General features: G+C 55.2%; 2 protein-coding genes across 4 annotated transcripts; both read right to left on the bottom strand.

Moving 5' to 3' along the window:
* Positions 1–256: 256 nt before the first annotated feature.
* FAM3A (FAM3 metabolism regulating signaling molecule A) lies at positions 257–8,298 on the bottom strand. 2 transcript variants are annotated; one of them, XM_033117165.1, is made up of 10 exons: positions 8,090–8,298; positions 7,705–7,757; positions 5,996–6,109; positions 5,372–5,395; positions 3,231–3,354; positions 3,053–3,111; positions 2,517–2,567; positions 2,103–2,187; positions 1,899–2,025; positions 257–1,034 (listed from the first exon to the last, which is right to left on the bottom strand). In XM_033117165.1, exons 2-10 carry the CDS (start codon positions 7,715–7,717, stop codon positions 939–941), a joined length of 693 nt encoding a protein of 230 aa, XP_032973056.1. In that variant the 5' UTR covers positions 7,718–7,757; positions 8,090–8,298; the 3' UTR covers positions 257–938. The 2 variants fall into 2 exon arrangements, with proteins under 2 accessions (XP_032973056.1, XP_032973048.1); XM_033117157.1 differs by lacking the exon at positions 8,090–8,298 and having other exon boundaries at positions 7,705–7,908.
* A 5,864-nt stretch (positions 8,299–14,162) lies between these two features.
* On the bottom strand, positions 14,163–27,744 carry G6PD (glucose-6-phosphate dehydrogenase). Of its 2 annotated transcripts, none has more exons than XM_033103484.1 (13): positions 27,571–27,744; positions 26,620–26,747; positions 18,942–18,979; positions 18,749–18,857; positions 17,810–18,027; positions 17,012–17,170; positions 16,766–16,891; positions 16,332–16,425; positions 15,799–15,985; positions 15,266–15,501; positions 15,115–15,191; positions 14,900–14,992; positions 14,163–14,809 (listed from the first exon to the last, which is right to left on the bottom strand). In XM_033103484.1, the coding sequence occupies exons 1-13, from the start codon at positions 27,668–27,670 to the stop codon at positions 14,719–14,721; spliced, it is 1,656 nt and encodes a 551-aa protein (XP_032959375.1). In that variant the 5' UTR covers positions 27,671–27,744; the 3' UTR covers positions 14,163–14,718. The 2 variants fall into 2 exon arrangements, with proteins under 2 accessions (XP_032959375.1, XP_032959381.1); XM_033103490.1 differs by lacking the exon at positions 27,571–27,744 and adding an exon at positions 27,319–27,476.
* Positions 27,745–27,799: the final 55 nt, after the last annotated feature.

Here is a 27,799-nt window from a genome sequence, read left to right as displayed (position 1 = left end):
AGGCCTATGCTGTGTCTGAGGGAGTCAGTGGGTTTCCTTTGGACCCAATGAACAGGACTCTCTCCCAGGCAAGGAATCGGGCTGCCAGTGGGGCAGCTGCTCTGCTCACCCATGAGTCACAGCTCAGCCCAGTGGCAGGAGCCCTGGAGACAAAGGCTGTCTACTAAGGCTGTGGGGACAGGTTGGCTGAGCCTCTGGGACATGTCCCTCCCCTCCAGGACAATGCTACCCCTGACTCCTCACTGAATGCACTCCATTCCACTGAGGGTACCAGTTTATTAAGAGTTCATCTAGAAGGCGGGCCATCTGAGAAACTGCAGGACCACCACGCACTGCACTAGGGACCTTGTTCATGCTTGCTACCTTACTGCCCAGGCCGGCCAGGCTCCAAGGCGGTCCCTTCCCGCAGAGAGCAGGACAGGAGGCCGCCAGGTCCCCTGCCTCGGCCGACATGGGGTGGGGGTGGGGCACCATAGCTTTCACAGGTGTGGCTCACCAGAAGGAATCACACTGGAAACAGGACTAGGCTGCAGAGCAGTGAGCAGCTCTGGGATAAAGAGGTTCTAGAAGATGCCTCAACCAACCGGCTGTGCAGTGAGGCGGTGAGCACCCAGGGCCTTGTGGCTGGAGGTGCTTGGGAATTGTGTGGGGGCTGAACAGGGACAGAGGCTTTAGGAAAAGAAGATGGGTACCTGGGCTCCCCTGACAAAGCACGATGGGCTGGCCCTTGTAGCCCCCACCACCAGTCATACTCCAGTCACTAGTCACCACCTTGGAGCCCTGATGTGTTGGGGTAAGAGAGCACCCCTGGCCGGGTGTGGCGTCGGGCCTCAGCCCTGTGTTGGTGCTGCCGGTGCTGCCGCCGCTGCCGCCGCTGCCGCCGCCTCCAAGGCCAGGCACACACAGCCTCCCTCAGCCTGGTCCTCGTGCTTGGCCGGCTAGCTGGCCGTGGTCTTCCTTGGGATGCAGCCTTCCATCTCTAGCGCCTCCGGCCAGCCTTCGTACTTATTGGTGTGCTTACTGTTCTTCACATGCTGTGGGGTTGGGGGAAGTCACAGCCTCAGCCCTCAGGCACAGGGGACAGACAGAGCTTTCAGTGCCTTGTGCTGGTCAACCAGCTGTGCACTTTCATGGCATTCACCCCCTCTGTCTGTTCCAATGCTTTGATTTTGTCATCTAAAAATGGCAATAGCTGCATTGCATGTCCCCCGTACCAGGTGGAGTGAGTGTGTGTGTGAGTGTGGGGTCAACTTCTCTGTACTTCTGTGGGACTGGCACATACCAGGAAGGTAAGTGGAGAGTATGTGTGTGTCCCCGCCTTTCCCCAGCCCACACGGAGCTGCTGGAAGAGTAAGGTCAGAGGGCGTGTTTCTTCTTTGGGGGCTAAGCTGCTCTTTTGGTAGCGAGAGCCTTCTAGAAACCACTGGAACAGCCTGTTTGTCTTGTCCTGCAGTGGGAAGCAGGGCTTGGGGACACCATGGTGTCCACAGGGCTAGGAGCCTCCCAAAGATGAGGATGGCACCTCCCACAGGGCCTGACACATGTGGCCCCAGAGGAGCAGTCAGCTGATGGCAGCCAGGGCTGGTGGGAGGACAGCATGCAATGGGAATCGGGGTACTGGGTTTTGGGAGGATGGGACAGGACCAAGTGCCTTGAAGATATCTGGTAGAAAAGTTTTTTAGCTGTGAGTCTTGCCAATATGAAAGCTTTGCCCTTTAAAGACACTTTAGGGTAAAATCCATACAGGACAGGGAAGGTCAAAGTTACTGCCCCTCCCAGGGGCAGAATTTAGGGAAGGCTGCAGCATGAACAGAAGGGAACCTCATGGGATGCAGGCAGAAGGGGCAGGCCAGCTGCCCTGGGCTGGGAAGCAGAGGTGCCAGGCTCTCCACCCATACCTGCTCAAAGGGGCTCTTGTTCTGCACCCCTTTGGCCCCCACAAACACCCAGCTGTCCCGGAAGGCCAGTTCCTTGATGTTCTTGCTGCCCAGATCACTGAAAAGCTTCCTGGTCTCTTCATTCATCCTGCCACACAGAAGGAAGAGATGTGAGCCATCACCATAAGACTGCGAGGCTGAGGCTGGCCCTTGGCCATCACTTACTTGGTGGCTGGGTCGTCATAGGATGCCACGAACACCAGGGTGCCTTCATGCAGTGGCCGGATAAACTTCAGCAGCTCGTTGACATCTAGGGGTACAGGTCCCATCGAACATAGAGCATCAAGCACCACTGAGCACCCGCCCACACCAACCCCTGTCCTCCAAACAAGGACACTTAAAGTAGGGATCGGGCCAGGGACACGTCCCACCAAGGGTCAGGAAGTAAGTACGGTGACAAACTGGGTTAAGAAGCTAGGGCCGTCCCCATGACCTGTCCCTCCCCCTGCCTTTTATGAACCCAAGGAAGTGCTCGAGAAGCCCCCAGTGAATGGATATGTAGAGAGAAGTGTTTCATGGAAGGATACCCAGTCGTTACGGTGCACAGTCAAAAATTGGGAGGCCATGGCCGCTACTCACCTCCTGCCCACATGTCGAAGGCCCGGGCCTCGATGAGCTCACCGCTGACCCCTGGGTCAAGTGGGAGATGGAATCCTGCTGGGCAAGCTGCCAGGGCAACTCTACCCTACCACCTCGGTTCCCCCAGACCAGGCTCACCACATGGCATGGCCACAGGGTGCAACCCTTCTGGAAACTTTTCAAATATCCCCCCATATCATGACAACTGTGCCCCTTGTTTAGACAGCTGCAGCCTACCCAAGGCTGCAGACCTTCTGCCTTGCATGAGGCCCACCAGGAGCTCCCCACAAAGCACGCTTCAGCTTCCTGGGGACTTCCTGGAGCAGTCATTCTTTACTGCTACCATGCTTTTGTTCATTGGGTCACTTACGTGGAGCCTTCAGCTAGCACAGACCCCCTACCCACCTTCCTGGGAATTCCCGAGGGGAGGGGAGGGCCAAACACCCAGATGAGGAGCAGGTCGGGGAGGAAGGGAGCAGGTCGCAAGCAGGGCTCTAGTTTCCTGGACCGAACTGACTCCCATCACCGGGACTCACCATTCACCAGGGCAATGTTCAGTCCACGGCCCACGTTGTCCTTGACACTGCTCATGAGCCTGCAGGGGGACAAAGCGCTCAAGTGGCCCGTCTGCTCTGTTCTCCCTTGGCCCTTGCCGACCCAAGTTCCAACCCCCATTCCCTCCCCCACCTCACCCTGTGCACCCCAGGGGCTCACATCTTGTCCTCAAGGCAGATCTTAGGTCCAATGACATTGGCAGCGCCGCTGACCATGCGGAAAGCCAGGTGCTCTTCAGGACATGGCTGGGGCAGGCCACACTTGTACTTCCTGGCCCGTGGCTCTGGATGGGGACAGCAGGAGTCACTGGAGGTCTGAGGGAGAGGTCAGGACCAGCCCACAGGGAGGAATGAGTGACCACATAGCAAGGGACAAATGGGGGGAGGGTCCATGGCTCAGACCAAGGACAGGGACATTTCCAGACACTCTATCTGCTGGGACTGGCCTCAGGGCATGGTGACAGGGACCTCAGGGAGGCTTCTCTGCCCCTGGAGGGAAAAGAGAAAGAAGGAGCAGCTGGGAGGGCAACTGCACAGATTAGTGCAGTAGATTGCCGAACAGAGCACCTGATTCCCACAAACTGGAGATGGGAGGACAGGAGGACGACGGCCTCTGTCATAGGTTGAATTGTGTTCCCACAAAAGACTTGTTGAAGTTCTAAATCCCAGTACCTCATAATGTCACCCTATTTGGAAATAGGGTCATTGACGATATCATTCGTTAAAATGAAATCATTCTGGAGTAGGGTAGCCATCAATTCAATGATAAGAATCCTTATAAGAGACAGAAGACAAGACATAGACATGGAGAAGGTCATGTGAAGATGGATGCAGAGACTGGAGTGATGTGGCCACAAGCCAAGGGACACCTGGGCCACCAGAAGCTGGAAGAGGCAGGAAGGACGCTCCCCTAGAGCCGTCAGAGGGCATGGCAGCCCCAGGAAATCAATACATTTGGATACCAGGAACTGGGCTGCTGCTGTAACAAATCCCTAAAAATGTGGACATGGCTTTGGAACTGTGTAATGAGTAGAAGCTGCAGAATTTTGAGGGTGCATTTAAGCAAAGACCCAGATTGCCTTAAAGAGACTATTGGTACAAATATGGATGTTACAGGTGAGTGTGGTGAGGGCTCAGATAAAAAAGAGAGCAGAGCAGTAGAGAAAGCTTCTATCGTTTTGGAGAATACGTATATATCATGACCAGAATGTTGCTGGAAATGGGCATGTTAAAGGCTGTTCTCGTAAGATCGCAGGTAGAAATGGGAAGCATGTTACTGGACACTGGAGGAAACGCCATCCTTGTCATAAAGTGGCCAAGAGCTTGGCCGAACTGTGTTCTCGTGTTTTGGGGAAGGTAGAACTTATAAATGCTGAACTGGGGTATTTCGCTGAGCAGATTTCCAAGCAAAGTGTTGAGGGCACAGCCTGGTGTCCCTGGGACCATCTCACGGTAAGACTCGAAAGGAAAGAATAGAGTGAGAAAGGAATCGTTAAATATAAAGGAACCAGAACGTGAAGCTTTGGAAAATTCTCAGCCTAATCATATTGCAAAAAGTGTAGACAGCATGCTCTGGAAAGAACCCAAGAGTGTGGCCAGACAATTGTCCACTAAAGAGCTGAGCTGGTGACTTGCACTCAACCACATCAGCAAAAGCCAGGAGCAGACATGGGATTATCCAGGAAAGACCTGGAGGACCCTCTTGTCTTATAGGTTAGATAGACTCTCATGAATTGCACAGGGGACCAACAAAGTTTTTGAGAATTTTATAACCAGAAACACGGCTGGCCTGGACAGAGACAGGATGGAAGGACAGAGAAGACAGGATGGAAGGGACAGAGAAAGGATGGAAGGAAAGGTGACTCCATGGGCAGAACGGTGGCTGTAAAGGCCAGAGATAACACAGGCCCAGAGGGTAGGACCATCCCCCGCACTGGTAGGCCCAGAGGACAGAGTATTGGGCCACAGAGGATTCTTCTCCGGCCTTGAAAACTAATGGAATTTGCCCCGCTAGGTTTTGGGCTTGCTTGGGACTGGTGACTGAACCCTTTATTCCTTCTAGTATCTCCCTTTTGGAATGGAATGTCTACATATGCCTGTCCCACCAGTATATTCTGGAAGCAGGTTACTTGTTTTCTAGGTTCACACCATGCAAGCACCTCCAGCGGGCTGTGATAGCTAGTTTGGGGAGGGATAAATGGAGAATAGAAACCCTGGGGGACTAGGGGCAGGCAGGGGTGTCACAAAAGTAGAATGAGGGGCAGGCCCAGGGGAGGAGCAGGGAGGTGACAGGAGCCTTACCTGCCGTCACTGAGTTCTCTGTGCCTGTGGATAGAGAATTGTTTCTGTTAGCGTGGAGGCCTCCTGGGACCTGCAGAATGGCAGCCTGGCCCTATTCCATGAAGTCAAGGTGGTGGGGCAGCAGGCTCAAAGGCCCAGGGCTAAGCCAGGCCGACCTTGTCACATTACTGCTCAAGTCTAAATGATGTGCAGATGCAAAGCTCCCTGCTCCAGGAAAAGGGCAAACTGGATTTGTAAAAGGACTTAGGTGACCCATCACCAGTGATGGGTGTAGAGTCCCTCCCCACCTCAGAGCTCAATGGAAAGCCGGCAAGCAGCAACCAGGACATCGACCTTAATGTTTACCAGATGTCCCCCTGCCCCTCACTTGGGCCCCACCGACTCCAACTGGGCGCAGAATTCTAATCAGTGGGGATTGGCTTTCCCAGCTGAATCAACTGGGTGATAGGGGAAAGGCTGTGTTGGGTGCCCGGAGACAGACCGAAGGCAGCTACATGTGGCCAGCCATGAAGAGACAGACAACCCAGGCTTCACCCACCCCCACCCTTAGCTTCAACCTGCAGACCCAGGTGGCCACCCTGATGACCGCCATTGCGAGGGAAGGAAGAAGAGTCTCACACTCACTGATGAAGAGTTGCTGGATGCGAGGAAAGCCACTGCCAGGCCCACCCAGGAGGATGCTGGCCACGATCCAGGTGAGGCCCACAGTGACAACCAGGGCCACGATTCGGAAGGGGCCTGGAGGCAGGACACACAAGGCAAGGTCAGTCCAATGCCAGTGAGCTCCAAATAACCCGAGGGCCTCTCATGACCACATCTCCCCGTCCACTTGGGAAGAAGTGCCCAGAGTCCTGTTGCTATCCACCAGGCCCGAGAGGGGGACTCAAGCTCCTGGCAGGCAGAAGAAGGAACCTGAGTTCCAACTCCAAGACTCTCGGCTTGCTTTTCCTTGGCAAGTGTGGAGGGGCCTTCCTGAGCTCACTGTTCAAGAGGGCTCCAGCACTCGCTCAGGAGCCCCCTAACTTCCTGCCTCTGAGGCTGCCGATGTATTCGTGTCCCATCCATCATGTCCCCTTTTTCTTCTGTTATGACATAGGAGAAGGACCCTACTCCTTTTAAAGCCAGTCCTGCTGTGAACTGGACCCTGAGCTCTCTTCTCTGCCCAGGTTCCTTGTAACAGCCATCATTCCATCTCACTCTGTCTCTTCTATGTTCAACATCCCCCCATGTAAGACAGACAGCACAGAAGGAAAAGGCCTCCTTCAGAATCACATCCCATCCACTGATCTCTCTCCCCTCCCTTTTTCTTTTCCGTCAGTGCCTCCAAAGTCATCTATGCTGCCCCTTTCCATAATCCCACCTTCCACTCTCTCTCAACCTACTCCGACCTGGCACTGCCTCCATCACCCCACTGAAACAGCTTGTTGCCAAGGCCACCTATGACCTTCTTGGTGTCAACTCCCCGGGTCACCTGTGAGACCTGATCTTCCTTGACGTCTCCGTTAACGGCCCAGGCCCTCCTGTTGGAAACACTTGTCCACTGGCTTCCAGGACAGCACACTCTGACCCTATCTGGACACTCCTCATCCTCCCTGCTTGGATCATCCTCCTCTACCCTTCCCTAAAAAGCTAGACTTCTGTCCCAGGTTGCCTTCTCTGCCTCTACTCTACTCTCCTCCCTCTACCCTCCCTATAGGTGCTCTCATCTACTCCTGGCCTTGAATTAACCCCCAGGGAGCAGTGCCTATTTCCTTGCCTCAGCCTTGAGGCTATACCCTCCAGGCAGTTCCTCACTAGCATGCTCCACTGGAATACATTCATAATGCTGCAACCTCAGCCGGTCTGAACGCCAATTCTTGAGTTCTGCTCTCCACTCCCAAGTTGTCCCTCCCTAAGCCATCTTCACCTTTGGTGTCCAGCTGTGGGGTTGGATATGAACCCGGCCTAGCACTGGGTTCATATCCAACCCCACAACCACTTTGGTCAGTTTGTCCTCTAAGACCATGGCCTCTGCACCCTGCCCCTCTCCATCCAGCCCTGACATTCCCTGGAGCCTCTCTCCCACAACTCATTTTCCAAACAGCAGCCAGTTATCTGAGTTGGGAGAAACTGACTATCCCAATCCTCATCTCACAGCTTGGGGAGCTGAAATCCTCAGAGAAGTTAAAGGATTTGTTCAAGGTCATAGAAAGAGTGCTCGTGCAGCGTCCTCCGTTTCCAAAAGCAAACCCAGTGGTCCACCTGGGCCCCTCCAGACACAGACCTCTGTACACCTGGCCCTCCAGATCGGTCCCTTTTCCAACTCTCTCAGGTTCACTGGGGATGCCACCCACCTGCCAACCTCATGTCCACTTGTCCCGCTGGGTTGGGGCCGCCGGCAGGTGCACTGTTTGGGGACAACAAAGCAGAGGAGCACGTTTGGGTGGGGGTCAGGGGTCAGCCAGTGCTGGGCCGCTGCTGCGGGATGGGCGCGATCCGTGCACCGACTCGTTCATCCAAACACCTGGCCAGGCTCCTCGGGACTGCGGAGAGAAGCCCTGTCAGGACAGAAGGGGCCTCAGAAACCTATTGGCTCACGATCGATTGCGCCAATGGGAGCCTCTGGGGCTGGAAAGTAGCTCTTTCGGACACGGGCCCCTCCCGTGGGAGGCACTGAGCTCAGAACGTCCCTCCGTGCCTGGGGGCTGGCGACGCGGGCTGGGCTGGACGGAGCCTTGCCTGGCTGTGGGGAGATTCGAGCTCAGTCGGGGGCACCCCTGTTAGGCCAGCCGGGGCGCCCCGCTCTGCTCCACGAGGGGAGGCGAGAGAAGTACCGCAACTCAGCCCCACAGGCCCGGCAATGGCGGCCCGGGCGGGGACACCGCCCGCCAGCGCCACCCCTGCCTTGGGCTAGGGCTGTGCCTCTCAGAACCCCAGGTTAGGTGGACCAGCGGAGGCCCCGCCCCTGGCCCTGCGCAGCCCCGCCTCCACCTTTTGCTCCAGCCTCTGGGTGGGAGGGGCCACGTCACTCCGCCTCTGACGTATGCTCAGGAGGATCTGGCCCCACCCCTAACCCTACGTATGCCCCGCCCCAGAAGTCTCCCATCAGACTCCCCGTTGGTGGGCGATTCCCGCTTCCTAAGCTTAAAGGGCTGGTTTTAGGTTGGTGCCCTACGGTAGGATTTCTTTTGGTTTTTTTTTGAAGATTTCCCCCACAAATTACAGTTGACATTCAGTATTATTTTATATTAATTTCAGGTGTACAGCATAGTGTTTAGACATTTATATAATTTACAAAGTGATCCCAGGATTAGTCTAGTCCCCACCTGTCACTATACGTAGTTATTACAATATTATTGACTATATTCCCTGTGCAGTACTTTACATCCTCGTGGTGACTATTTTTAAAACTACCAATTTGTAGTTTTTGATCCCTTCAGCTTTTTCACCCACTGCGGTCGGATTTCTAAAGCCTGGGAAGAGGTGGATGGATCTAGTGCATAACTAGAAATTGTTTTAAAGTTGATATATGTGCCTTTTAGAAACCTGGAGGCACAGAAGAGCACATAGGGGAGAACACCAGGACGAGATGAGCCAGAAGCAATGAGGCTCAGCCTTCCAACCTATGCCTTTCCTCTTGTGTGATTTCTACATGGAAGCTTTTTCAATCTCCCACGTCGCTCTGATAATGGGAGGGGAAAACTCTTGCCTGCTTCTCTAGTCTCCTTCAGGAAGGCGTCCGTCACACCGCCCGATGCACTGGGAGAGCTGGGGCCACCCCTGTCAGCTGGACCTATCTTTCTGAAGGGCAGCAGCAGGATGGCACGGGAACCACAGAAATACCTGTGCCCTTTGACGCAACGACCCCACTTGTGGAAACCTTCCTAAGGAAAGAGTCCAAAATACAGAGAAAGCTTATAGAGCCAAGCAGTGACCGGCTTTTGGTTAATATCCGGTAGCTTCTGCACCGGCATATACAACACTCTCATTCTCCTTAACAAGATCGCAGTAATCAGTTTCAGGACCCTACTGCTGCAGCAGGGGTTTGTATTTGGGTTTTGTCATGACATCTGGGATTAGAGATAATGCTGACCATTTGCCAAACTGTCTCTTGTTTGTGGGTACTGAACCTTGGGCAGGCACCATGTCACCCTCAGTGGTCTTTCCTGCAATGCTGCCATTTGTGGTGCCCACCAGAGGGAGCTCCCGGTAACTCACACTCCAGGGTTGCCAGCCAGGCATGGGGCATCTGCCAGAGTGGTAGTTCTTAGAGCAGTGTTGACATCTTGTTCACAGCAGGCATTTTGGAAAGGTTGGTTTAATGAGTCCCCTTGAGGGTCCAGAGGCACATCCACCACCCCCAAGTATATACCACATGATCACGTGATGGGCCAGAGGCCTAGGATTCAGTTCCAGGTCTGCTGTGCCTCGTGGGGCAGCCTCGCACAAGTCCCTTATTTCCTCTGGGATTGTTTTTCAATGGGAACGCAGAGAGGATTAGACCTTCATGGCCCTGCCCCAGGGCAGGCAACCAGCGTGAGGTGCCCCTTTCGTCGGTATCCCAGAGGAGCTCCCATAGCTGAGGTGCCAGCTGACTGTTTTTCCGTGGGTCCTCATTTCTCTGCCTCAGTGTAGGCACCCAGACCTGAGGTGACAGTTGATGTCATCAACTAATCCCTCATTCCCCTCTCTCTGTGTAGACACCAACCGTTGGGGTTTCAGTTGATGGTAATCATATAGGCCTGAGTGCTTCTGCCCCAGAGCAGGTACCTCTATCCCAGAGTAGGCACTCAGAGCTGAGGTGACAGATGGTGGCCTCAAGTCTTTGTTCAGTGTAGGCACCCGGAGCTCCAGTGACAGCTGACTGTCCTCACCTGGGGCCTTTTGCCTCTCTACCCTAGATTAGGCAACCAAATTTCAGGTGATAGTTGAACGCCCTTATCTGAGGCCATCTCTGCTGCAGTGTAGGAATCTAGAGCTGAGGTGACAGTTGATGTCCCCCACTTAGTCCTTCATGCCTCTGCCTATATTTAACGACCCAGAGCTGATGTGACAGTTGAATGACCTCAGTGGTCCTTCATTCCCCTTTCTAGTGTAGGCACTAAGATCTGTGCTTTCCGTTGACTGTCCTCACCTGGACTTTCATGTCTCTGACCCTGTGCAGGCACCCAGTGTGAAGTGATAGTTGATGGTCCCCAATTGGGCCCCTATGTCTCCGCCTGGCCCCTCATTTTCCTTTCTGGTGTCAAGATCAATATCAGGGCTTTCAGTTGATGCTGTCACCTGGGCCCTAATGTCTCTGACATGCGCAGCTGCACAGAGCTGAGGTGGCATTTGAGTGCCCTCGTGTCTCTGCCCCAGTATAGCTCCCATTACTGGTGTTACTGGTGTGTGTCTTGGGTCCTCATGCTCTGCCTCAGGGTAGGGACCCAGATCTGAGATACACTTGAACACCCTCATCTGTCACTTGAGCTTAGGCATCAAGAGCTAATGTGGAAGGTGACTTTCCACTCCTGGGCCCTTAAGCCTTGCCCTAATCTAGGCATCCAGAAGTTAAATGTTAGTTGAATGTCAAAACCTGGACCCCATGCCTCTACCCCAGTGTAGGCACCAGAGCTGAGGAAACGCTGGCTGTCCTCACATGGTCCTCCTCCTGTCCCAGTGGAGAGATGTCATACCAGTCGGAAGCCCTTATACCTCAGCACCAATGGCACCAGCCAGGGCTAAGGTGACAGGAGTCTTTCCTCACCTAGGACCTGTTGCATCTGCCCCAGTGTAAGCACACAGATATGAGGTCTGTCATCCTTGTTCCTCACTATATGGCCCTAGAGCTGAGGTGGTATTTGTGTCAATTCAGCGAGGCCCTAAGGTCTGTGTCACAATTTATTCACCCAGAGACGAGGTGACAAGTGACTGTCTTCACCTGGTCCCTCATGCTTATGCCTCATTGAAGGTACTCAGAGTGCAGGTACCAGCTCAGTGTCCCCACTTGGGATCTCATGCCTCTTCCCCATTGCAGGCTCCTAGAGCTGGCATAATAGTTGCCTGTCCGCATCAGGGCTTTCACCTCTTGTTCTTCACAGGCACCCAGAGGTCAGGTGACAGCTCAATGTCCTCACCAGTGCCCCAGTGTAGCCCCCAGGTCTGAGGTGTCAGTTGACTGCCCTCATGCCTCTGTCACAGTGGAGACGCTCAGAGTAGGGTCACATGGGGAGGTCCCCACAGTCCTCCCTCCTCGCTCACACGTGGTCATCATGTGCTGAGGGCCAGGAGCTGGGTCCCTCTTCCAATTCAGGCTCCCGTTGCTGCCCCTCCCACACTTCTGGGAGTGTCCCCCTAGGTGACACCATGCTAGCAGGTTTCCCCAGGGGACCTGGCCATCTGGGAGGACTATCCCAGCACACAGCTTTACTAGGTACCTCAAAGCCGGTAAACGTCGGGGGAGGGCACTGAGCACGAAGACCCCCACGGGGTCAGGAAAGGCCCGTTTATTAGGTTACCCGTCCCACTCCTCCCCCCCCCCCCGCCCCGAGGGTTTGATGTCCTCCCCAGGACCGTATTTCGAGGATTTGAGATTATACAACTGTGGGCCAACGCAAATGGGGATTTAGATGTCTTCCCCTGGAGCAGGGAAGACGGCGCCCTCAGGTGGTAAGCAGGGGAAGGTGCAGCCGCGTCTTCAGCGACCCGCTCTGCCCCTTCCTAGTCACCATCTCCCGGCCTTTTACAAAGCCAGATCGCAGCCATGTGGATGCATCTGAGTCAAGCACAAGACCCTCTGTAGCCACACCGGAGCCAAAGGGTTACAGGGAGCCTCTGAGTCCCTAGGCTGGCTCCACTGCCTCTTCTCCAGGGCACAGGCACCAGGAGTGAGGACCAAGCCCACAGATCTTCTGGCCTCTCATGTTGTCCACATGGAGCCTTCTCAGGTGCTGTGTGTGGACCCCGGCTAGCAGGGATTGATTAAGAGGTCCACGTTCCAGCCTTGGAAAATCACTGTCCTTAAGGGCCCGTGACCTGCCCGTCCCATAAAGCTCCTTCTTTCCCTATTCAACCGAGTCCAGGTGAACTTGATTTCGCTCCTCCCACAACCCAGAGTTGCCGCCACCTTTGGTTACAGGAGATGCGAAAAACAGGAATGAGGCCCAGGGATAGTCTGTATATGGTGTGTGTGCAGGGTTGGTGACTTGCCATCCTAGCATATAGGACGGAAACAAGCCAGGCCGCAGTGTGTTTCTCCTCCATCTATGTATTGCTTCTGCAGAGACATGGGTGGGAGTCTCAGCTCATCCCTCCAACCTGGCACTCCAACTGTCAAGCGGCACCGGGTCCCCAGCTGTTGCCATCCCAGCCCAGGGGAACCGTGCAAGAGTAAGAGTTGGTTCGCAGTGGCAGGCCAAGGATGGTGGGAGGAATAAGCTCTGGGAAACTGCCTTCCCAAGCAGTGGTGGAGGCTAGAGGGACCAGAGGCCAAGGTGGAGGGAGGGGCCGTGGTGGCCAAACTGTTTGCTAACAGCCCGAGTTCCCAATCCTGGAACACTGACCCCTGCCGGCCAGCTGAAGGGCCCCCGTGTCTTCACCTCCCTGGCAATAGAACTTTTCCTCCCCTAGTCATTTGCTGGGTTGTTCCCTCCATAGAATACACCTCCATCTGACCCTTTTGTCTGATTTTGTTTCTGGTCGGTTGCACCCACCAGAAGCCAGGCCCGTGAGTGCAGGGACGAGTGCTGGTTCCTGCCATCTCCCCAGCGTTCAGCTGAGAAGAGCTCGGGAGGGGGTGGGGTGGACGCTCAGGGGGTTCTGCCTTTGTTGGGAGTATACTGGGTTGAAGAGTGTCCCCCCAAATCCGTGTCTACCAGGAACTTTAGAATATGGTCTTATTCCGAAATAGGGTGTGTATAGAGGTAATTAAGGTAAGTTAGGCTAAGGTCACGCTGGAGTATGGTGGGCCCCTAATCCAAGGACTGGTGTCCTTGTAAGAAAACGGAGACAGAGACACAGAGAGGGCTGCATGAAGACAGAGGTAGAGACTAAGTGTGCAAGCCAAGGAAGGCCAGCCCCCACCGGAAGCTGCAAGAGACAAGGGAGGTCCCTGCCCTAGAGCCTTGGAGGGAGCGTGCGGTGCCCACTTCTCCATTTCCGCCTTGTGGTCTGGCCTCCAGCACTGCGATAGGATAAACCTGTTGTGTCAAGCCCCCTAGAGCTTGGTGCTTGTTTCGGTGGCCGTGGGGCACAAATACAAGCAGGGACTCCATGACCTCTGAAGCCCAGCTGTCCGTCCGAGTGGCCGGGCTGTGGTGCCTCCCTGGACCATCCCCTCCCGCCTGGCATCCAGCGTTAGGCACACAATCCCACTGTTTCTCCTTCCTAAAGACTTTTCACCTCGTGGACTGGCAGTGTGTGCAAACGGCCCACAGCAATGCCCGGAAGTGACCTGGCTGGGGCAGGGACATTGTCGGGGTGGAGGCCGTGTGGGAAGTACCCACAGTGAAGCATTTGGGTGAAGGGTGAAAATAATGTGACTTCTGCCTATACCCCGTGGAGTGGGGCAGAACGAGGGCCGACAGGTGAGGGGGACTCTGGAGGTGCTGGGGCGCAGGGCTGGGTCACAAGACACAGGATCGGGGTGAAAAGACACCCAGGTTTCTGGGACAGCCAGTGGAGGGAAATGGGTAACAGGGAGTGGGTGAGGAATGGGTCCCCAGAAAGGCAGGTGGTCACAAGCCCTACACCAGGTGGGCTGGCCTCAGGTGCAGGCACCCTCTTTCATGGTTACAGGTGGCAGGAAGGAAACGACCAGGGGACAGGTGGGTCTGTTCGTGGATTTAATGGCAGGGGGCTGAGGCGGAGTGTCCCACCTGCTGCTTCTCCCTTTCTAATAGCGAGGGGGCACCTGTGGTTGGAGTGGACTATGGAATGCAGAGTTGGGCTGGTGGGGCAGATGGACATTCAGGGGGCCCAAGACGTGGGGGACTGCTAGGCAGCACAGGATTCCCCTCCAGTGGGTGACCAGGAATGTGGAGTGGACACGCTTGCGCCCCTCCCCAGGTTCTGAGGAGCTGGCCCACCCATCGCTCCTCCCCCTCGGCCCTAACTCCTGTCCTAGGCTGAGGCGCCTGGGAGAGATGGAAGGGCCCTCTTCTCTTTTCTGTTGGGGCTCAGTCTGTGGACAGAAGCTGGCTCAGGCAGGGCCAGTGACGGATGGGGACGTCACAGGACGAGAGTCAAGTGCTTGAGGAATGTAGTTGGGCCTGGGGCCAGGAATGTGAGGCTGAGGCCTATGGTCCCGAAGTCCTCCCGATGTGGGGTCAGGTGGTGGGAGGGTGGGGAGGGCAGAGACAGACGGGGGGTGGCTGGGGGTGCCAGGCTTAGAGCTTGTGGGGGTTCACCCACTTGTAGGTGCCCTCGTACTGGAAGCCCACTCTCTTCATCAACTCGTCTGCCTCCGCTGGGCCTCGGCTGGAGAGTGACAGGCAGAGGGGAGACGTGAGGGAGCCGCTGGCCCCAGTGCCCTGTCCCCAATCCCTGCAGCCTGCCCCACCCCCTCACCTGCCATAAACGTAGGGGATGGGCTGGGGCTTCTCACGCTCAATCTGGTGCAGCAGCGGTGTGAAGATGCGCCAGGCCTCCCGGAGCTCGTCACTGAGGGGACATGCGGTGACTTGGGGGGATGGGGACATGGTGCGGGGGAGGGAACAGGCCTCTCACATGTCCTGGAGCCCAGCCTGGTCCCCGCGGCACAAAGGCACAGAAACGTCCCTCACCTGCGCACGAAGTGCATCTGGCTCCCACAGAAGACGTCCAGGATGAGGCGCTCGTACGCGTCGGGGAGCTTCACATTCTGCAAGGGGGGGTGTTGCTGAGGCTGCATGCACATGCAGAGGCCCCTTGGTCCCGTCCCGGCCGGGCGCCCACCTTGTATCTGTTGCCATAGGTCAGGTCCAGCTCCGACTCCTCGGGGTTGAAGAACATGCCGGGCTTCTTGGTCATCATCTTCGTGTACACAGCCTCATTGGGCTGCACGCGGATCACCAGCTCGTTGCGCTTGCACTGCTGCTGGAAGATGTCGCCAGCCACGTCTCGGAACTGCAGACGCACCTCGGCCTTGCGCTCATTCAGGGCTTTGCCGCAGCGCAAAATGAAGGGCACACCTGGTGGGGGCAAGGCTGGCCTCAAGACTGGCTCTGCCAGCAGCCTGGGCCACATACGCATGTGCCCACACGTGTGAGGGAGTGACAGAGTGGGAGTGTGTGCCAGGCTGCATGCGTCTGAGCAAAGGTGTGTGTGCATGCACGTGTGGCAAGGTGGCCATGTCCCACCCTACTGACCCTCTCCCCTCTAGTGTCCCATGTGGGCTAGTCGCTGCTCCTGAGCGGGTCGGACCCCAGGGAGAAGAGTTCCATGAGGGCACACCAGCCCTGCCTGCCAGGCCCAGACGTGTCACCTACCTTCCCACCTCTCGTTCTCCACATAGAGGACGACAGCTGCGAAGGTGGCAGTGGTGGACCCGTGGGGCACTGTGGGGTCATCCAGGTACCCTTTGGTGGCCTCACCCTCTCCACTGGGGTTCCCCACGTACTGGCCCAAGACCACGTTGTTCGCCTTTACCTCGGAGATACATTTCAATACCTTGACCTGGGAGAGAGGCAGGGGAGAGAGTGGTCCCTTGGGTAACGAGGTGGAGCAGCCTGTGCACGGGTCAGAGCATGCGGAAGCCATGTGACCTGGGGGTGGGCTTCCTGGAGGAGACACCGGTTCAGCTTTCCTTGCCGACCCAAGGGCCCTCCAGGAACACTCTCACTTTTTCTGAAGAAGCTGAGGCCTACAGAGACAATGGGTCTGCTGCCCTCGGTCACATAGCAGTGACCATTAGTCCCACAACATGACACCTTGGCCTTCTGACTCCTATCCTAGGGCACCCGGGCTCAGGGCTGGCTGCTGGGGCTGGCGGCAGGGACCAGGAAGGTGCACGGCCACTCACCTTCTCGTCGCGGACATCGTCCGAGTCAGTAGAGGCGGGCTTCTCCATGGCCACCAGACACAGCATCTGCAGGAGGTGGTTTTGCATCACGTCCCTGGTGAGGAAGCAGGCAGAAGTTGGCTCAGGGGTTTCCAGGTTGGGAGAAAGGCATGATGAGTGAGCCCACCTCAGCTCTTCCCTGCTGGCCAGGTTCTGGGGGCTTAGGGACTGAAGTGGGGCTTTCAAGCAACAAGTTACAAGACTTGCTTCCTGATCCTGAGTGTCCGCCACAAGGCCAGGTCACCACAAGGCCAGGAAGGAGATGGTGACCCTCCCTTCACAGCCACGAATGACTACCCAGACACCCCCGCTGCTGCGGAAAGTGAACCTCAGGTGGGGAAGAAGGAGCCCCCTCGGACCGGGAAGGGCGACCCTGCATGGAGGTGGGCTCTCACCGGATGATCCCAAATTCATCGAAGTAGCCCCCACGGCCTTCAGTGCCAAAGGGCTCCTTGAAGGTGAGGATGACGCAGGCGACGTTGTCCCGGTTCCAGATGGGGCCGAAGATCCTGTTGGCAAACCTGCGGGAGGGGCAGGGCAGAGGCTGGCGCGGCATCTGACAGGGCAGCAGCAGGCCAGGCGGGGGCCCTGTGCTGCCCGACCCGGTGCCCCTGTGCTCTGGGACCCACGCCTGGCTGTACCTGAGCACCATGAGATTCTGCACCATCTCCTTGCCCAGGTAGTGGTCGATGCGATAGATCTGGTCCTCGCGGAACAGGGAGGAGATGTGGTTGGACAGGCGGTCGGAGCTCTGCAGGTCCCTTCCGAAGGGCTTCTCCACGATGATGCGGTTCCAGCCTCTGCAGGAGCCCGGCAACTCTGTCAGCCCCAAGACCCCTCCTTGGGGAACTGCTGGAGTAGCTGGGGGAGGGGGCCTCAAGAGCACAACTATCTCCGAGGGTTTTAAAATGGGACAAAGCCCCTTTCTTTGCTAGTCCCCAATGACACTGAACGTGGCCTTCTGCATTCAGAACCAGGACGAAGTGACAGAGATGGCTGTGGTGCCCAAGCCGCTGTGCCACAGGCAGCGGGACTGTTGTGGAGCAACACTGCCATCTCATGGTCGTCAACGGGCACCTTGGGAAACGCCAAAAAGCCAGAAAAGCAACCGGCAGCGTTTTGTGGAGCCACAGTTCCACCTTGTGGTGCTAGTGGGGACTGCTACTAGGGCCAGCAGGGTTTTCAGGGAGACAGACTGTGTCTGTCTGTCTACAGGAGCGTTCGGAATGTAAATATGTACGGCTGTCAGAAAGCTACTGCATGTTAGCCTATTCCCTCCTTTGTGCAGCTAGTTCACGTAGAGAACACACAAGGGCATCCATCTTTTCAGACTCCCTAGACCAGTTTGCCCCAGGGGCTCTGGACAGCTGCCAGGGCAGGCCAGACTAAGGCAGGACACACCTAGGAGGCAGGAAAAGGGGGCAAAAGACAAGCCTTACGTCTGGCTCATGCAGGTCTCTCGGATGTTCTTGGTGACGGCCTCATAGACAGTGGGGGGCAAGGCCAAGTAGAAGAGGCGGTTGGCCTGTGTCCCCTGGTGGAGGGAGTTTATGTGGCTATCGAGACGCTCATAGGAGGCTGTGTCGTCATACTGGCCAGCCACATAGGAGTTGCGGGCAAAGAACTCCTCCAGCTTGGGCTTCTCCTCTGGGGTGACCTGGGAAAGTGGGACACAGGGATGTCGGGCCCTCCTCGGCCCCCTCTCACTCATCCCACAGCCAATCCGAGCTCTCCACTGGGTTCACCCCTATTTAGTCAGCTTTGCACACCAACAGGGGGAGGCCAGGGCTGCATGAACACCGCAGGAGATGGGGCCCAGCAGTCAGCCCTGGGGACCTTGTGCCCTAAGACAGAAGTCAGACTTCAGGAAAGTTTGATCTGGGAGAAACGCATTTGCCGACAGATCTCTCTCCAAATTCATTAAACCAAACTGTGGCGTGTTGGGAAAACGCAAGTCTATAGGATTTCCATGGTAAAGCGGCTTTCTCAGCTCCTGGCCCTGGGACACAGCTGCGAGGGACTTCCCCCAGGTGAGGGGAGCTGGGAAATAGGAGTCTCAGGGTGGCAGGGTCCCTGACCCCGCCCTGCGCCCAGCGCTCCTCCTGTCATCATGAAAGTGCTGGGAGCAGGTAGGCAGAGTTTCTGCACCAGTTTGGCAGGGCAGTGTGGGTGGCACTGAGGAGGGCAAGAATGAGAAGTGCTAGGGCGTGAGTGGCCCCAGGCGGCTGTCCTAACATGGCCCTGCCCCTCTGCTAGGATAGCAGAAACAGGCCATGCCTTGCGGGGAGAAGGAGCAGAGAGCGGGAGCAAGCGGAGGGAAGAGCATCCTGGGATGGGATGGCGGAATGCCCCCCTCAGAGATCCTGGAAGCCACTCACTTTGAAGAAGGGCTCGCTCTGCTTGCGGATGTCTGCCACCGTGAGGCGGGAGCGGGCATAGCCCACGATGAAGGTGAACTCGGGCAGAAGGCCATCCCGGAACAGCCACCTGAGGGCAGAGCCTGGCTGTGACCAGGGCAGGTAGGAGTGCCTGGAAGGCAAGGAGGGCAAAGGGCAGTGGGGTGGCACTTACCAGATGGTGGGGTAGATCTTCTTCTTGGCCAGGTCACCCTGTGGCAGAGGAAACAGGCATGGTTAGAAGCTGGGGACACGACATAGATCGTCTTCCCCACTTGGAGACGTGGGTACTCGCTCAGTGTCACCACTGAGACACAAGCATAGCTGTTTTGCTCCTGTAATGTAGCCAGAGGACCATGACTTAGCGCCTGCTAGCCCTTTACCTTGACCCTGAGCTGACAGAGCCTGCACACCACAGGAGCCACTTGGAGGTGGACGGGCTTCATCGAGGCTGGCCGGGAGGCTCCGTGACCAACTGGCCACCCTGCAATCACACAGACCACCTCTGGTCTCAGTGCAAGCAAGCGAAACCAAACCCAGACCAAAAAGCCCACTTTTGAACAGCTCATGGGCTAAAGAAGAAAGCCTGAAAACTCCATTCACTAGAAATATGGAAATAGCACATATCAAAACTTGTGACATGTGGCCTTTTTTGGTTAGAAAAAAAAAAAAGAATGGTTCAAAATGAATGAGCTAGGCATTCAATTTAAGGAAGTTAGGAAAAGGACAGAATTTTTAAGCTGAACAAATTACAAGGTGGGAAATAATGAAAACTAAAAATTAATAAAATGGAAAACAAACCAAAAGAAAAGATGAACAAAGCCAAAAGCCAGTGTTTGAAAAACTAATATAAACAGACAACTCTCTCACAAGATTGCTTTTTAAAATGCACCAAGAATTAGGAGTGCAATGGAATAAAATGATAGTGTGCCAACACAGAAGAGGGTTTTAGGAACCATCTTTCTCCATGTTTGACAACTTCGATGAAATGAACAAACTTCTAGATAATCCAACATACCAAAATGGAGCGAGGGATCTGAGTGGGCAACAGTCATTATGGAAATGGGATTGCGGACACCAACCTTCCCAACCAACACAACCCCAACCCTGACCCTGGCATAGGAAGCTCTGCCAGCGGGTTCTATCAAAGTGCCAGGGAGAGAGCACTCCAGTCTAAGGCAAACTGCTGCAAACAGAATGGGAACACTCGCCAAGTCACTTTCTGGGGCTTGCAGAACCTTGGTACTGAGACCTATGAGAAAGGCAAATGAGGACCCCCAGGCCATCTCACTTGTGTCCACAGGTGCTGATGCAAAATCCTGCAGAAAGTTGCAGCAAACCCAATTGTGCAATGTTAAAAATGTCATGTGTCAGAACCAGGTTGGCGGGTATCCCGGAAACAACAGGTTCGTTTCATATTGAAAAGCAAAAAATCATTGAAATTCACATTAACAAATTAAAGAGAAAAAGCTATAAGAAACCTTCGTCTACTCCTATCAATTTTTTAAAAATCTAGCAACTTGCTAGACTTACCAGATGTAGATAAAGTGTGCTAGAGAATTCAACATCTATCATGATTAGAGCTCTTACCAAATTAGGAACAAAAAGGAACTTCTTTACTTGATAAAAACACCTATAAAAACCCCACAAATACCATACGTAGTAGGCAAATGTTAAGAGAATCCAATTTAAACAACCAGGATCAAGAAGAGTGCCTGCTATTGGTTTTTAGTCAATGCCCAGCTAGAGGCCCGGACCAGCGCAGCAAGGCGGGTGAATGAAATGGCATAAGGCTCAGAAAGGAGGCGACAAAACTGGCGTTATTTGTAGCTGATGGTCTGTCTATTGAAACAAAACCACCTCAAGCCAGGCTCTGGATAAATTATTATAACGAGAGTTTAGTAAGGTTGCTAGAGCAAATAAGTCAATAGATGGGAGTAAGCAAAGATTTCTTAGATAGGACACAGACAGCAATAACCAGAAAAAAACTTGATAAACTAAGGCTTCATCAAAATTAAATACTCCTGTTCACAAGACAGCATTAAGAAGGGAATAGACAAGCCACAGACTGGGGTATAAAACATTCACCCAATTTATCTGTACCCAGAATTTATAAGCCACCCCTACAACAAAACAAGAAAACAACCCAATTAAAAATGGGTAAAAGATTTGATCAGATGCTTTATAAGGAAGGGAAAGAATGGCTAACAAACACTTGAGAAAGTCTAGATCACCAGTTGTTGGAAAAACGCAAATTAAACCACAATGAGACACCACTTCGCATCCACCAGAATTGGCTATACTCTGAAAGACCGACACCACCACGAGCTGGGGAGGGGGTGGAACAAATGCCTGCCCACAGCGTTCATGTGCAATACCCCCAAGCTGGAAAGAAGCCAAATGCTCGAAACAATCAACAGGTGGATGGACAAGCTGTGCAATCACAGAGTGGGGTATGACTCAGTGACAAGCCATGAGCTAGTGATCCGCCCACCCTGCAGGTGAATCTCAGAAACATTATGCTCACCTGAAAACTCAGACACAAGACTACTCTACGAGTTCACTTAAATGAAGCTCCAGATTATTTAGGCAAAAATTAATCTATTGGGATAGAAATGACATCAAAGCCATCTGAGAATTCTCTGGGGAGATGGAAATGTCTTATATTGTGGTAAAGCTGTGTAACCAATTGTACGGTTAAAATTTGTACATTTCAATATGTACCCATTTTGCCTAAAACAAGAAGACTGAAAACAACGATTATTGAGCAGAGGGTGGGGAATGGGCGACACAGGACGGCAGAATGTAGTGGCAGCTGGGCGACGGACAGTGCCTTTCATTGTGCTCTTCTGTCAACTTTGTGCCCGTGTGAAATTGTCCAGAATAAAAGTCAGGGTACGGCACCCGGCAACTGCGAAGCGCAATATGGTGAATCCCACAAATATGGCAGGAGACACGCTAGAAAGAATCCCAGTTCAGTGGCTGTAGCCATTCCAACACGCTTTAATTTTGTAACCTCACAAATGAACTCTCCCCTCCAGGCGGAAGAGGAAGAGGCAAGGATGGTCACAGGCTCCTGGAGGAAACCAGAGCAGGGGGCCCTTTCATCCGCCTGCCCTGTAATTGGAGCATGGGATGGGCCTGGGAGCAACCCACGCTCCACTGAGCCTTGCCAATCAGGGGGGGAAAACACGCCATGCCGAGATGGACTGGGCTCGCCCCAGGCAGAAAAATCAGCCCCCAGGATAAAGACCTGGGTAATCAACGCAAAATTACATTTTACAAGCACTGTCAGCACTGGATGAGTTCATTTCTATGAACGATTGCAAAACGGAGGCCATGTGACCAGAACCCAAGCAATCCCGACCTTGTTAAAATCCCCCTGGAGCCAGGCAGTTAGGAAGGCACCGGGAGCCTGGGGGGGTGCTCCTGGGTGGGAAATCCCTACTATGAGTGGGAGTGGGTGCAGGACATTTCTGAGACTGAAGGCTCCGTGGCAGCTCAGGGATGCCTGGCGCCGGGAATGTTCATGTTCCTCCTGTTCTTGGCTTCGCCTCCAATCTCCTGGGGTGACCTGACCTCCCTACGCAGGGCTCCAGGTGAGGACCTGGCACGCAGACAACTCCCAGTGTCTCAGCCCAGACTCTGCCAAGCACCAAGCGCACACTGGCAAGTGTCTGCTGGCCATCTCCAGACTTGACTGGGACCCCAAACTTCCAAAGAAGGTGGTTCCCAAACTAGGGTTCCCTGGGTCAGTGTCCCTGCCCAAACCCGCCAACTGCTCATGACAGAGCTCCCAAATGCTCTGGAGTGGGTCCCTATCATAACTGCCACCTTCCACGTGAACCACTGCCAAAACCACCTCAGATGGGTGCCCTCACTGGTGCCTCAGGGTCCAGCGCTGACCCGCAGCCTGGGCTTCCCGCTTCCCCTCCAAGTCCCTCAGCGCCCAGTAGCCCCGATCGCAACACTCCTCAGAGCGAATCGTCAGTGCCTGCCTCTGGCGTCTCCCATCACTGGGGACAGAGGGGGACTCTGCTCGTCACCTTGGCTCAGTGTTGGCCCTGCCCACTCCAGAGCGCTGGCTTACTAGGGACCAGCCCTCAGGAGAAATCATCAGAACCACGGCCTGCAAATGCCTGCTAGCCTTCCCTGTGCCAGGTAACGTTCGCTGACCATCGAATTCCAGCAGGCTGGGAGGAATTAGGGCAGACTATCGGCAATAGACTAGTGGCAGGGAACTAGTCTCCTGTCTGCTGAGTCATGGTGTCCCACACCCCAAGCTGTTTGTTCTTGTGGCTTCGTTTGGGATTAATTAGCGATAGAACCTGCTTGCCTTGTTTAGCTCAGCCCATGCAACCAGCAGTCTGCTGGGCTCCAAGTCACCCAAGGGAGAAGTGACGTACAACCCAGGAAGTGGTGGGGGGTGGGGCCTGGCAGCTGCTCTCCTTGGGCTGGGGGCAGCCTGCCCTACCTGCTGGCCTGGGCTGGACTCCTCTGCAAGAAGCAATGTGAGAAGATGTTGACCAAATTGAAGCAATCCACGTGTGGGGACAGGGCAATTACAGGGGCTCCTGGTGAGATGTGGCAATCTTTCCCAGCCCCCTCATTTTGCCCGACGACCACAGTGAGGATGGGGGACACGGTGACTTAGTTGGAGAAGCACGACCTGATTAGGCTCTCCAGCCACCAGGATGTGGCCTGGCTGGGGCAAAGGAACCTGGGCCACCACCCACCTGTGGCTGCCCAGCTTTGTCTTCAGTCTCCAGTGTTATAAGGCCACACCACTGCCGATATCTGTCTTTGAGAATTGTAGGCGTGGCAGAGAGCTCCAGAGGCTGGCTGCCAGCTAGAGGGCCCACAGGGATGGGCCATCCCGTCCCCCTAGGGTCAGTCAGGTCAAGGATCTGCTGGGTCCCCCAGGGTGGAGCCCGGGCTCTGGCTGGAGCCCAGCTGGCTCGTGGCCACTGCAGTGAGAGCGCTGGGGTAGGCGAGGCTATAAAAAAGAGCCTCCCTCCTCCATCGTGGGGTTCATGAATCACCAGGACTTGGGGGGGGTGCCGACATCATCATGACACAGCAAGAATCTTACCGGCCCAAGGGGGAAGACAGCCCAGCAAGATCCTGAGGAGAGGGAGGGGCTGGGGCTGCCAGGTCATTCCTTGCACAGGCCCGTCATTGGGATGGGTTCTGAGCACTCAGTGAGCCCATGGCCCTTGTGGTGCAGGTGGGGAGACTGAGGCCCCTGCAGTGAGCCAGTGCTGCCCAGGCAGAGTCGCAGTCCTATCTCTTTCTCTCACCCCCATTTCTCTCTACATCCCCTGGAGGGAAGCATCACTCCAGTCTGGCCGAGGCCCCATCAGATGGGGGGAGGACATAATGGACCAGGCCCAAGGTTCCTCCCCTTGCGCTGGTCTGTAAGGAGAAACTGGTTGCTTTCATTCCAGAGTTTTCTAGACTGGGACAGTAAGTACCTCCACTCCCTTTCTGCTTGGGGGTGGGAATCCTGAGATGGGGAGAAGTGGCTATATAGTGGGGGGAACAGAGAACAGCAAACAGCCCCAAGCCCATTGGGTAAGTCTGTGAACCAGCATTGTGATGCCCCCAGGAAGGAAGCTGGGTGTTCAGAAGATGGTTGGGTAAGTGAGTGAGGGAGGAAGGGGCAGAGGATGGCCACATGGGCTCAGCCTGTCCCAGGGTGCCCATCAGCCACTGGGCAGTGTCTGCTCTTCCCTTGGTGTAGAGTCCTCCCTGGGCCCTGGCTCTGCAGGCCTTGCTCTGAAGGCCCTCCTCAGGAGATCTGTGTGCTGGGGGGAGGGGGGGCTGGGGACACAAGGGCCCGTTTGTGTCTTCTGTCACATGCGCCACTCTGAAATCTTACTGGGTTGCTAACTCACCTTGGGTCCCAGTCCCCCAGCACACAGGTCCCATGAGGAGGGCAGGGCCTGTGTCACTGCACTGCAGAGGAGGTACTCAATCGCCACTTGATGCCTGAATAAGCAGAGAACTAACTGGTTTCCCAGAGAACCACCGTGCCTACTTTCTACATGGAGGGAGCAGGCATGGGAGGCCTGCTTCTGGGAGCTGTTCTAGGTGCTGCCTGAGCATGGGAGGCCCGCCTACCCCACTCCAGCCCCCTTGAACTGCAGGATGGAGAAACAAACAAGGAGGCTCTTCTTCGGAGGATCCCCTCCCCACAGCCTGTCCTCCTCCACTCCACCGCACTGAAGTGGCACTTCCCACTTCTGCTCTGAAAGCTTCTGTTTGTTGCTCTCAGAGCAGAGGGGAGCAAAGGGGAACCTCACCAATTGCAAGAAAACAAAGTTGCCCAACCCCAAGCTGGCCACAGAGGAAGGCAATGATGAGGAGCTACAGAATCAGCTCGGCAGAGCCCAAGGAAGCCTTGGCATTTGCTTCAAAAGCCCTCATTTGCTACATGGAAACACAGAGGTTCAGAGAAGGGAAGACACTTGCCCCAGGTCACACAGCAAGCTTGGATGATCTCAGTGAGATGTCTAAGAGTTGAGGGTCTGGAATTGTAAGCCATTTATTGTGGCCTGGGACGCTCTATTGGGGCATCCTGTGACTGGAGGGAAGGAAGAGAACTAATCCTGAGTTACTTTCTCCTCCAAACTATTTCTTGGACAAAGGGCCTAATGGTCAGAGTCCTTGGTGTTAAGGTTTGTGGCCAATACAGGTATGGCTCCTCTAAGGGGACCAGGCTGGAGACAAGGTGGACGTCACATCTGCCCCCTGTGTGCTGCTACTGTGTACTCCCCAGCCGTGGACTTACGGGGAGCCAGAGGACAGTGCTTAGTGCAGGCCTTCCCTCCCTCCCACCGGCAGAACCTTTCTCCCCCACTCTGCCTCCCTCCCTGCATTCTGGCTCTCCTTTTCCAAGTTCTAATCAGAATCCCAAAGTTGGCAGGGGGCAGCCTCTGCAAAGGACAGTGGCACGCTGATACGTGAACAAAGAACCAAGGTCCTCCAGAGTGAGGGGAGCATGATGTGGACGGCACAGAGAGACCATGCCTTCCCCGTCAAGAGCTGACTAGTTTGGGTAGAACTCTCCCTCAAGATTATACAGTAAGTTATGGGTAAAAATGGTCCTGCGATGCTTAGCAGATGCTTCGTCACATTCAGGGTTCAACGTGAAAAGAGAAGGCCGCTTTAACTTCGACATGAAGCCCTGGCAACTCATCTCACCAGGCCCTGCACACATCTTGCCGCCTGGCAGAGATCTCATTTCCACATGGTACACCGGGAGGGGGCCTTAGTGTAGGGGCCATGGCCTTTCCTATCAGAGCAAAATGGCAGTGCCACTGGCTAGACAATGGGGCAGGTCACAGCTCCTCAGCAGGCCTTGGAAGTTGGGGCAAAGAGACAGTGTTCAAAGAAAGGTTGAGTGTTTGTCCCCAGGGAACTTGACGTGGTAGAGAGACAAGGTGGAGATTGGGCCTCAGATCCTGCCTCTGGAACTAATTGACTGTGTGACATTTGTCAAGTCACAAACAAGTTTGAGAAAGATACACACAGAATGAATAGCCTCCCTTGTTTGCATCTCAGTTTTCCCCATGGAGGAAGCAATCCAATCAGACAGTCCCTAAGGACCTTCCAGCTCCAGGACATGGGTCTACATTCAACGGCTCTGCAGGTTTCAGAAATGCCTCACAGTGTGTGTATACCAGGTGTGCTGGGTGATAATGGCACACGAGCAGGAGTAAGAAGGAGAGTCTAACTGAGCTGAGCCTGTGTGGCCCCACGGCAACCAGTTGGGAAAGCTCAGGTACCCAGCAGGAAGAGACCTTAAGCAACTTCACACTTTTAAGATGTGGGGCCTGGGGGAGACTCACCGATGCACCCATGATGATGAAGATATGTGTATCGGACTGATGGAAGGCATCACCCTGGTACAGCTCTTCCCGCAGGATCCCGCACACTTGGGTCCGGCTCAGGGCCACCTGCTCTGCCATGATGCTCTCTGGTGAAAGAAAGACTTGTTGACAAGGCACGAGAACAGAAGAGCTCTGAGAAGATGGCCCCTTTCTTCAGGGGTCTTTCGGGCTCTCACTCAGCTGAAGTCTGATTATTCGAAACCACTGGCTGAGAATGGGGGGAGGTAGGATGGTTGGGGGGTTAGAAGCTGCTGGCTCTGAGCTCCGGCCATACTCCCCAGGAAGCCTTCTTTCACAGTGTACATTACAAAATTACTCAAAGCACTAGTGGATTCCAACGAGAGTCTCAATTCTGAGGAACTGGGTAAAAAAACCCCTGCTGGAGCATCGCACGATGCTAGTTTCATCTCAGCCTGGAATCAGGCGGAAACCCCACAACAAGCTGGAGCATGTTAGACCCTGCAGCTCCAGTCCTCCTCCTACCAAGCTGGGAGATCATGGCAAGTCCCTGCCCCTCTCACGATCTCAGTCTCCTCAGGGGTCCACTGGAAAGCGTTAAGACTCTCTGATTTTACCCGGCTCCCCAGCATGGCAAATCGAAAGGCCTCGCGGCGCAGCACACCCCAACACCGGTGTGGCGCCCGCCCACTTCGTTACCTGAGCTTCCTGTCCGCCTCTGCCAGTTGGTCTCTCAGCCCCGGAGTTCCCGGACGTTTCCGGGGGCTGCGACCCGCGGGTCCATTTAACCAGCGGGGGCGGGCGCCTGAGCTGAGCTGACCGCCTCAGGCGAGGCGCGCGGGCGGGGCCTCCATGGGCCCCTCCCTCGCGGGGGGCAGGGCAGGTGCGCGCGCATCTTAGCCTCCCCTCCCGCGGAGTCCCCTCCCTTGGCCCGCCCCATCCCTTGGGCACCTGGGCCGGCCGCTGCCTGCTGTGCCCATCGCCGCTGTGTCGCGTCCCCGATGCCTCGCGAGTCCGCGAGCAGCTCTGCGCCGTTCGCCCACGTCTCCATAGCCAGCCCTACCCCGCCCCTACACTCTGATTTTGCCCCTCCGCCCCCGGCGGCCCGGCGCCCTCGCGGAGGGCTCACTTCCGCCGGCAGTGTGGCCACGCCTCCTCGACCCCCATTTATGGGCGGGGC

The sequence above is a fragment of the Rhinolophus ferrumequinum genome, chromosome X, assembly GCF_004115265.2.
Source record: "Rhinolophus ferrumequinum isolate MPI-CBG mRhiFer1 chromosome X, mRhiFer1_v1.p, whole genome shotgun sequence".
Taxonomy (NCBI): Eukaryota; Metazoa; Chordata; class Mammalia; order Chiroptera; family Rhinolophidae; genus Rhinolophus; species Rhinolophus ferrumequinum.
This window is presented reverse-complemented; position numbering and strand designations above follow the sequence as displayed.

Coding starts and splice junctions, on each gene's coding strand:
- FAM3A (XM_033117165.1), bottom strand. Junction 3,355..5,371: donor AGAGAACTCAGTGACGGCAG/GTAAGGCTCCTG, acceptor GTCCCCATCCAG/AGCCACGGGCCAGGAAGTAC. Junction 2,188..2,516: donor CTTCGACATGTGGGCAGGAG/GTGAGTAGCGGC, acceptor CTGTACCCCTAG/ATGTCAACGAGCTGCTGAAG.
- G6PD (XM_033103484.1), bottom strand. CDS start 27,670: ATGGAGACGTGGGCGAACGGCGCAGAGCTGCTCGCGGACTCGCGAGGC. Junction 16,892..17,011: donor CAGAATCTCATGGTGCTCAG/GTACAGCCAGGC, acceptor CCCCTCCCGCAG/GTTTGCCAACAGGATCTTCG. Junction 16,426..16,765: donor GATGAATTTGGGATCATCCG/GTGAGAGCCCAC, acceptor CTTCCTCACCAG/GGACGTGATGCAAAACCACC.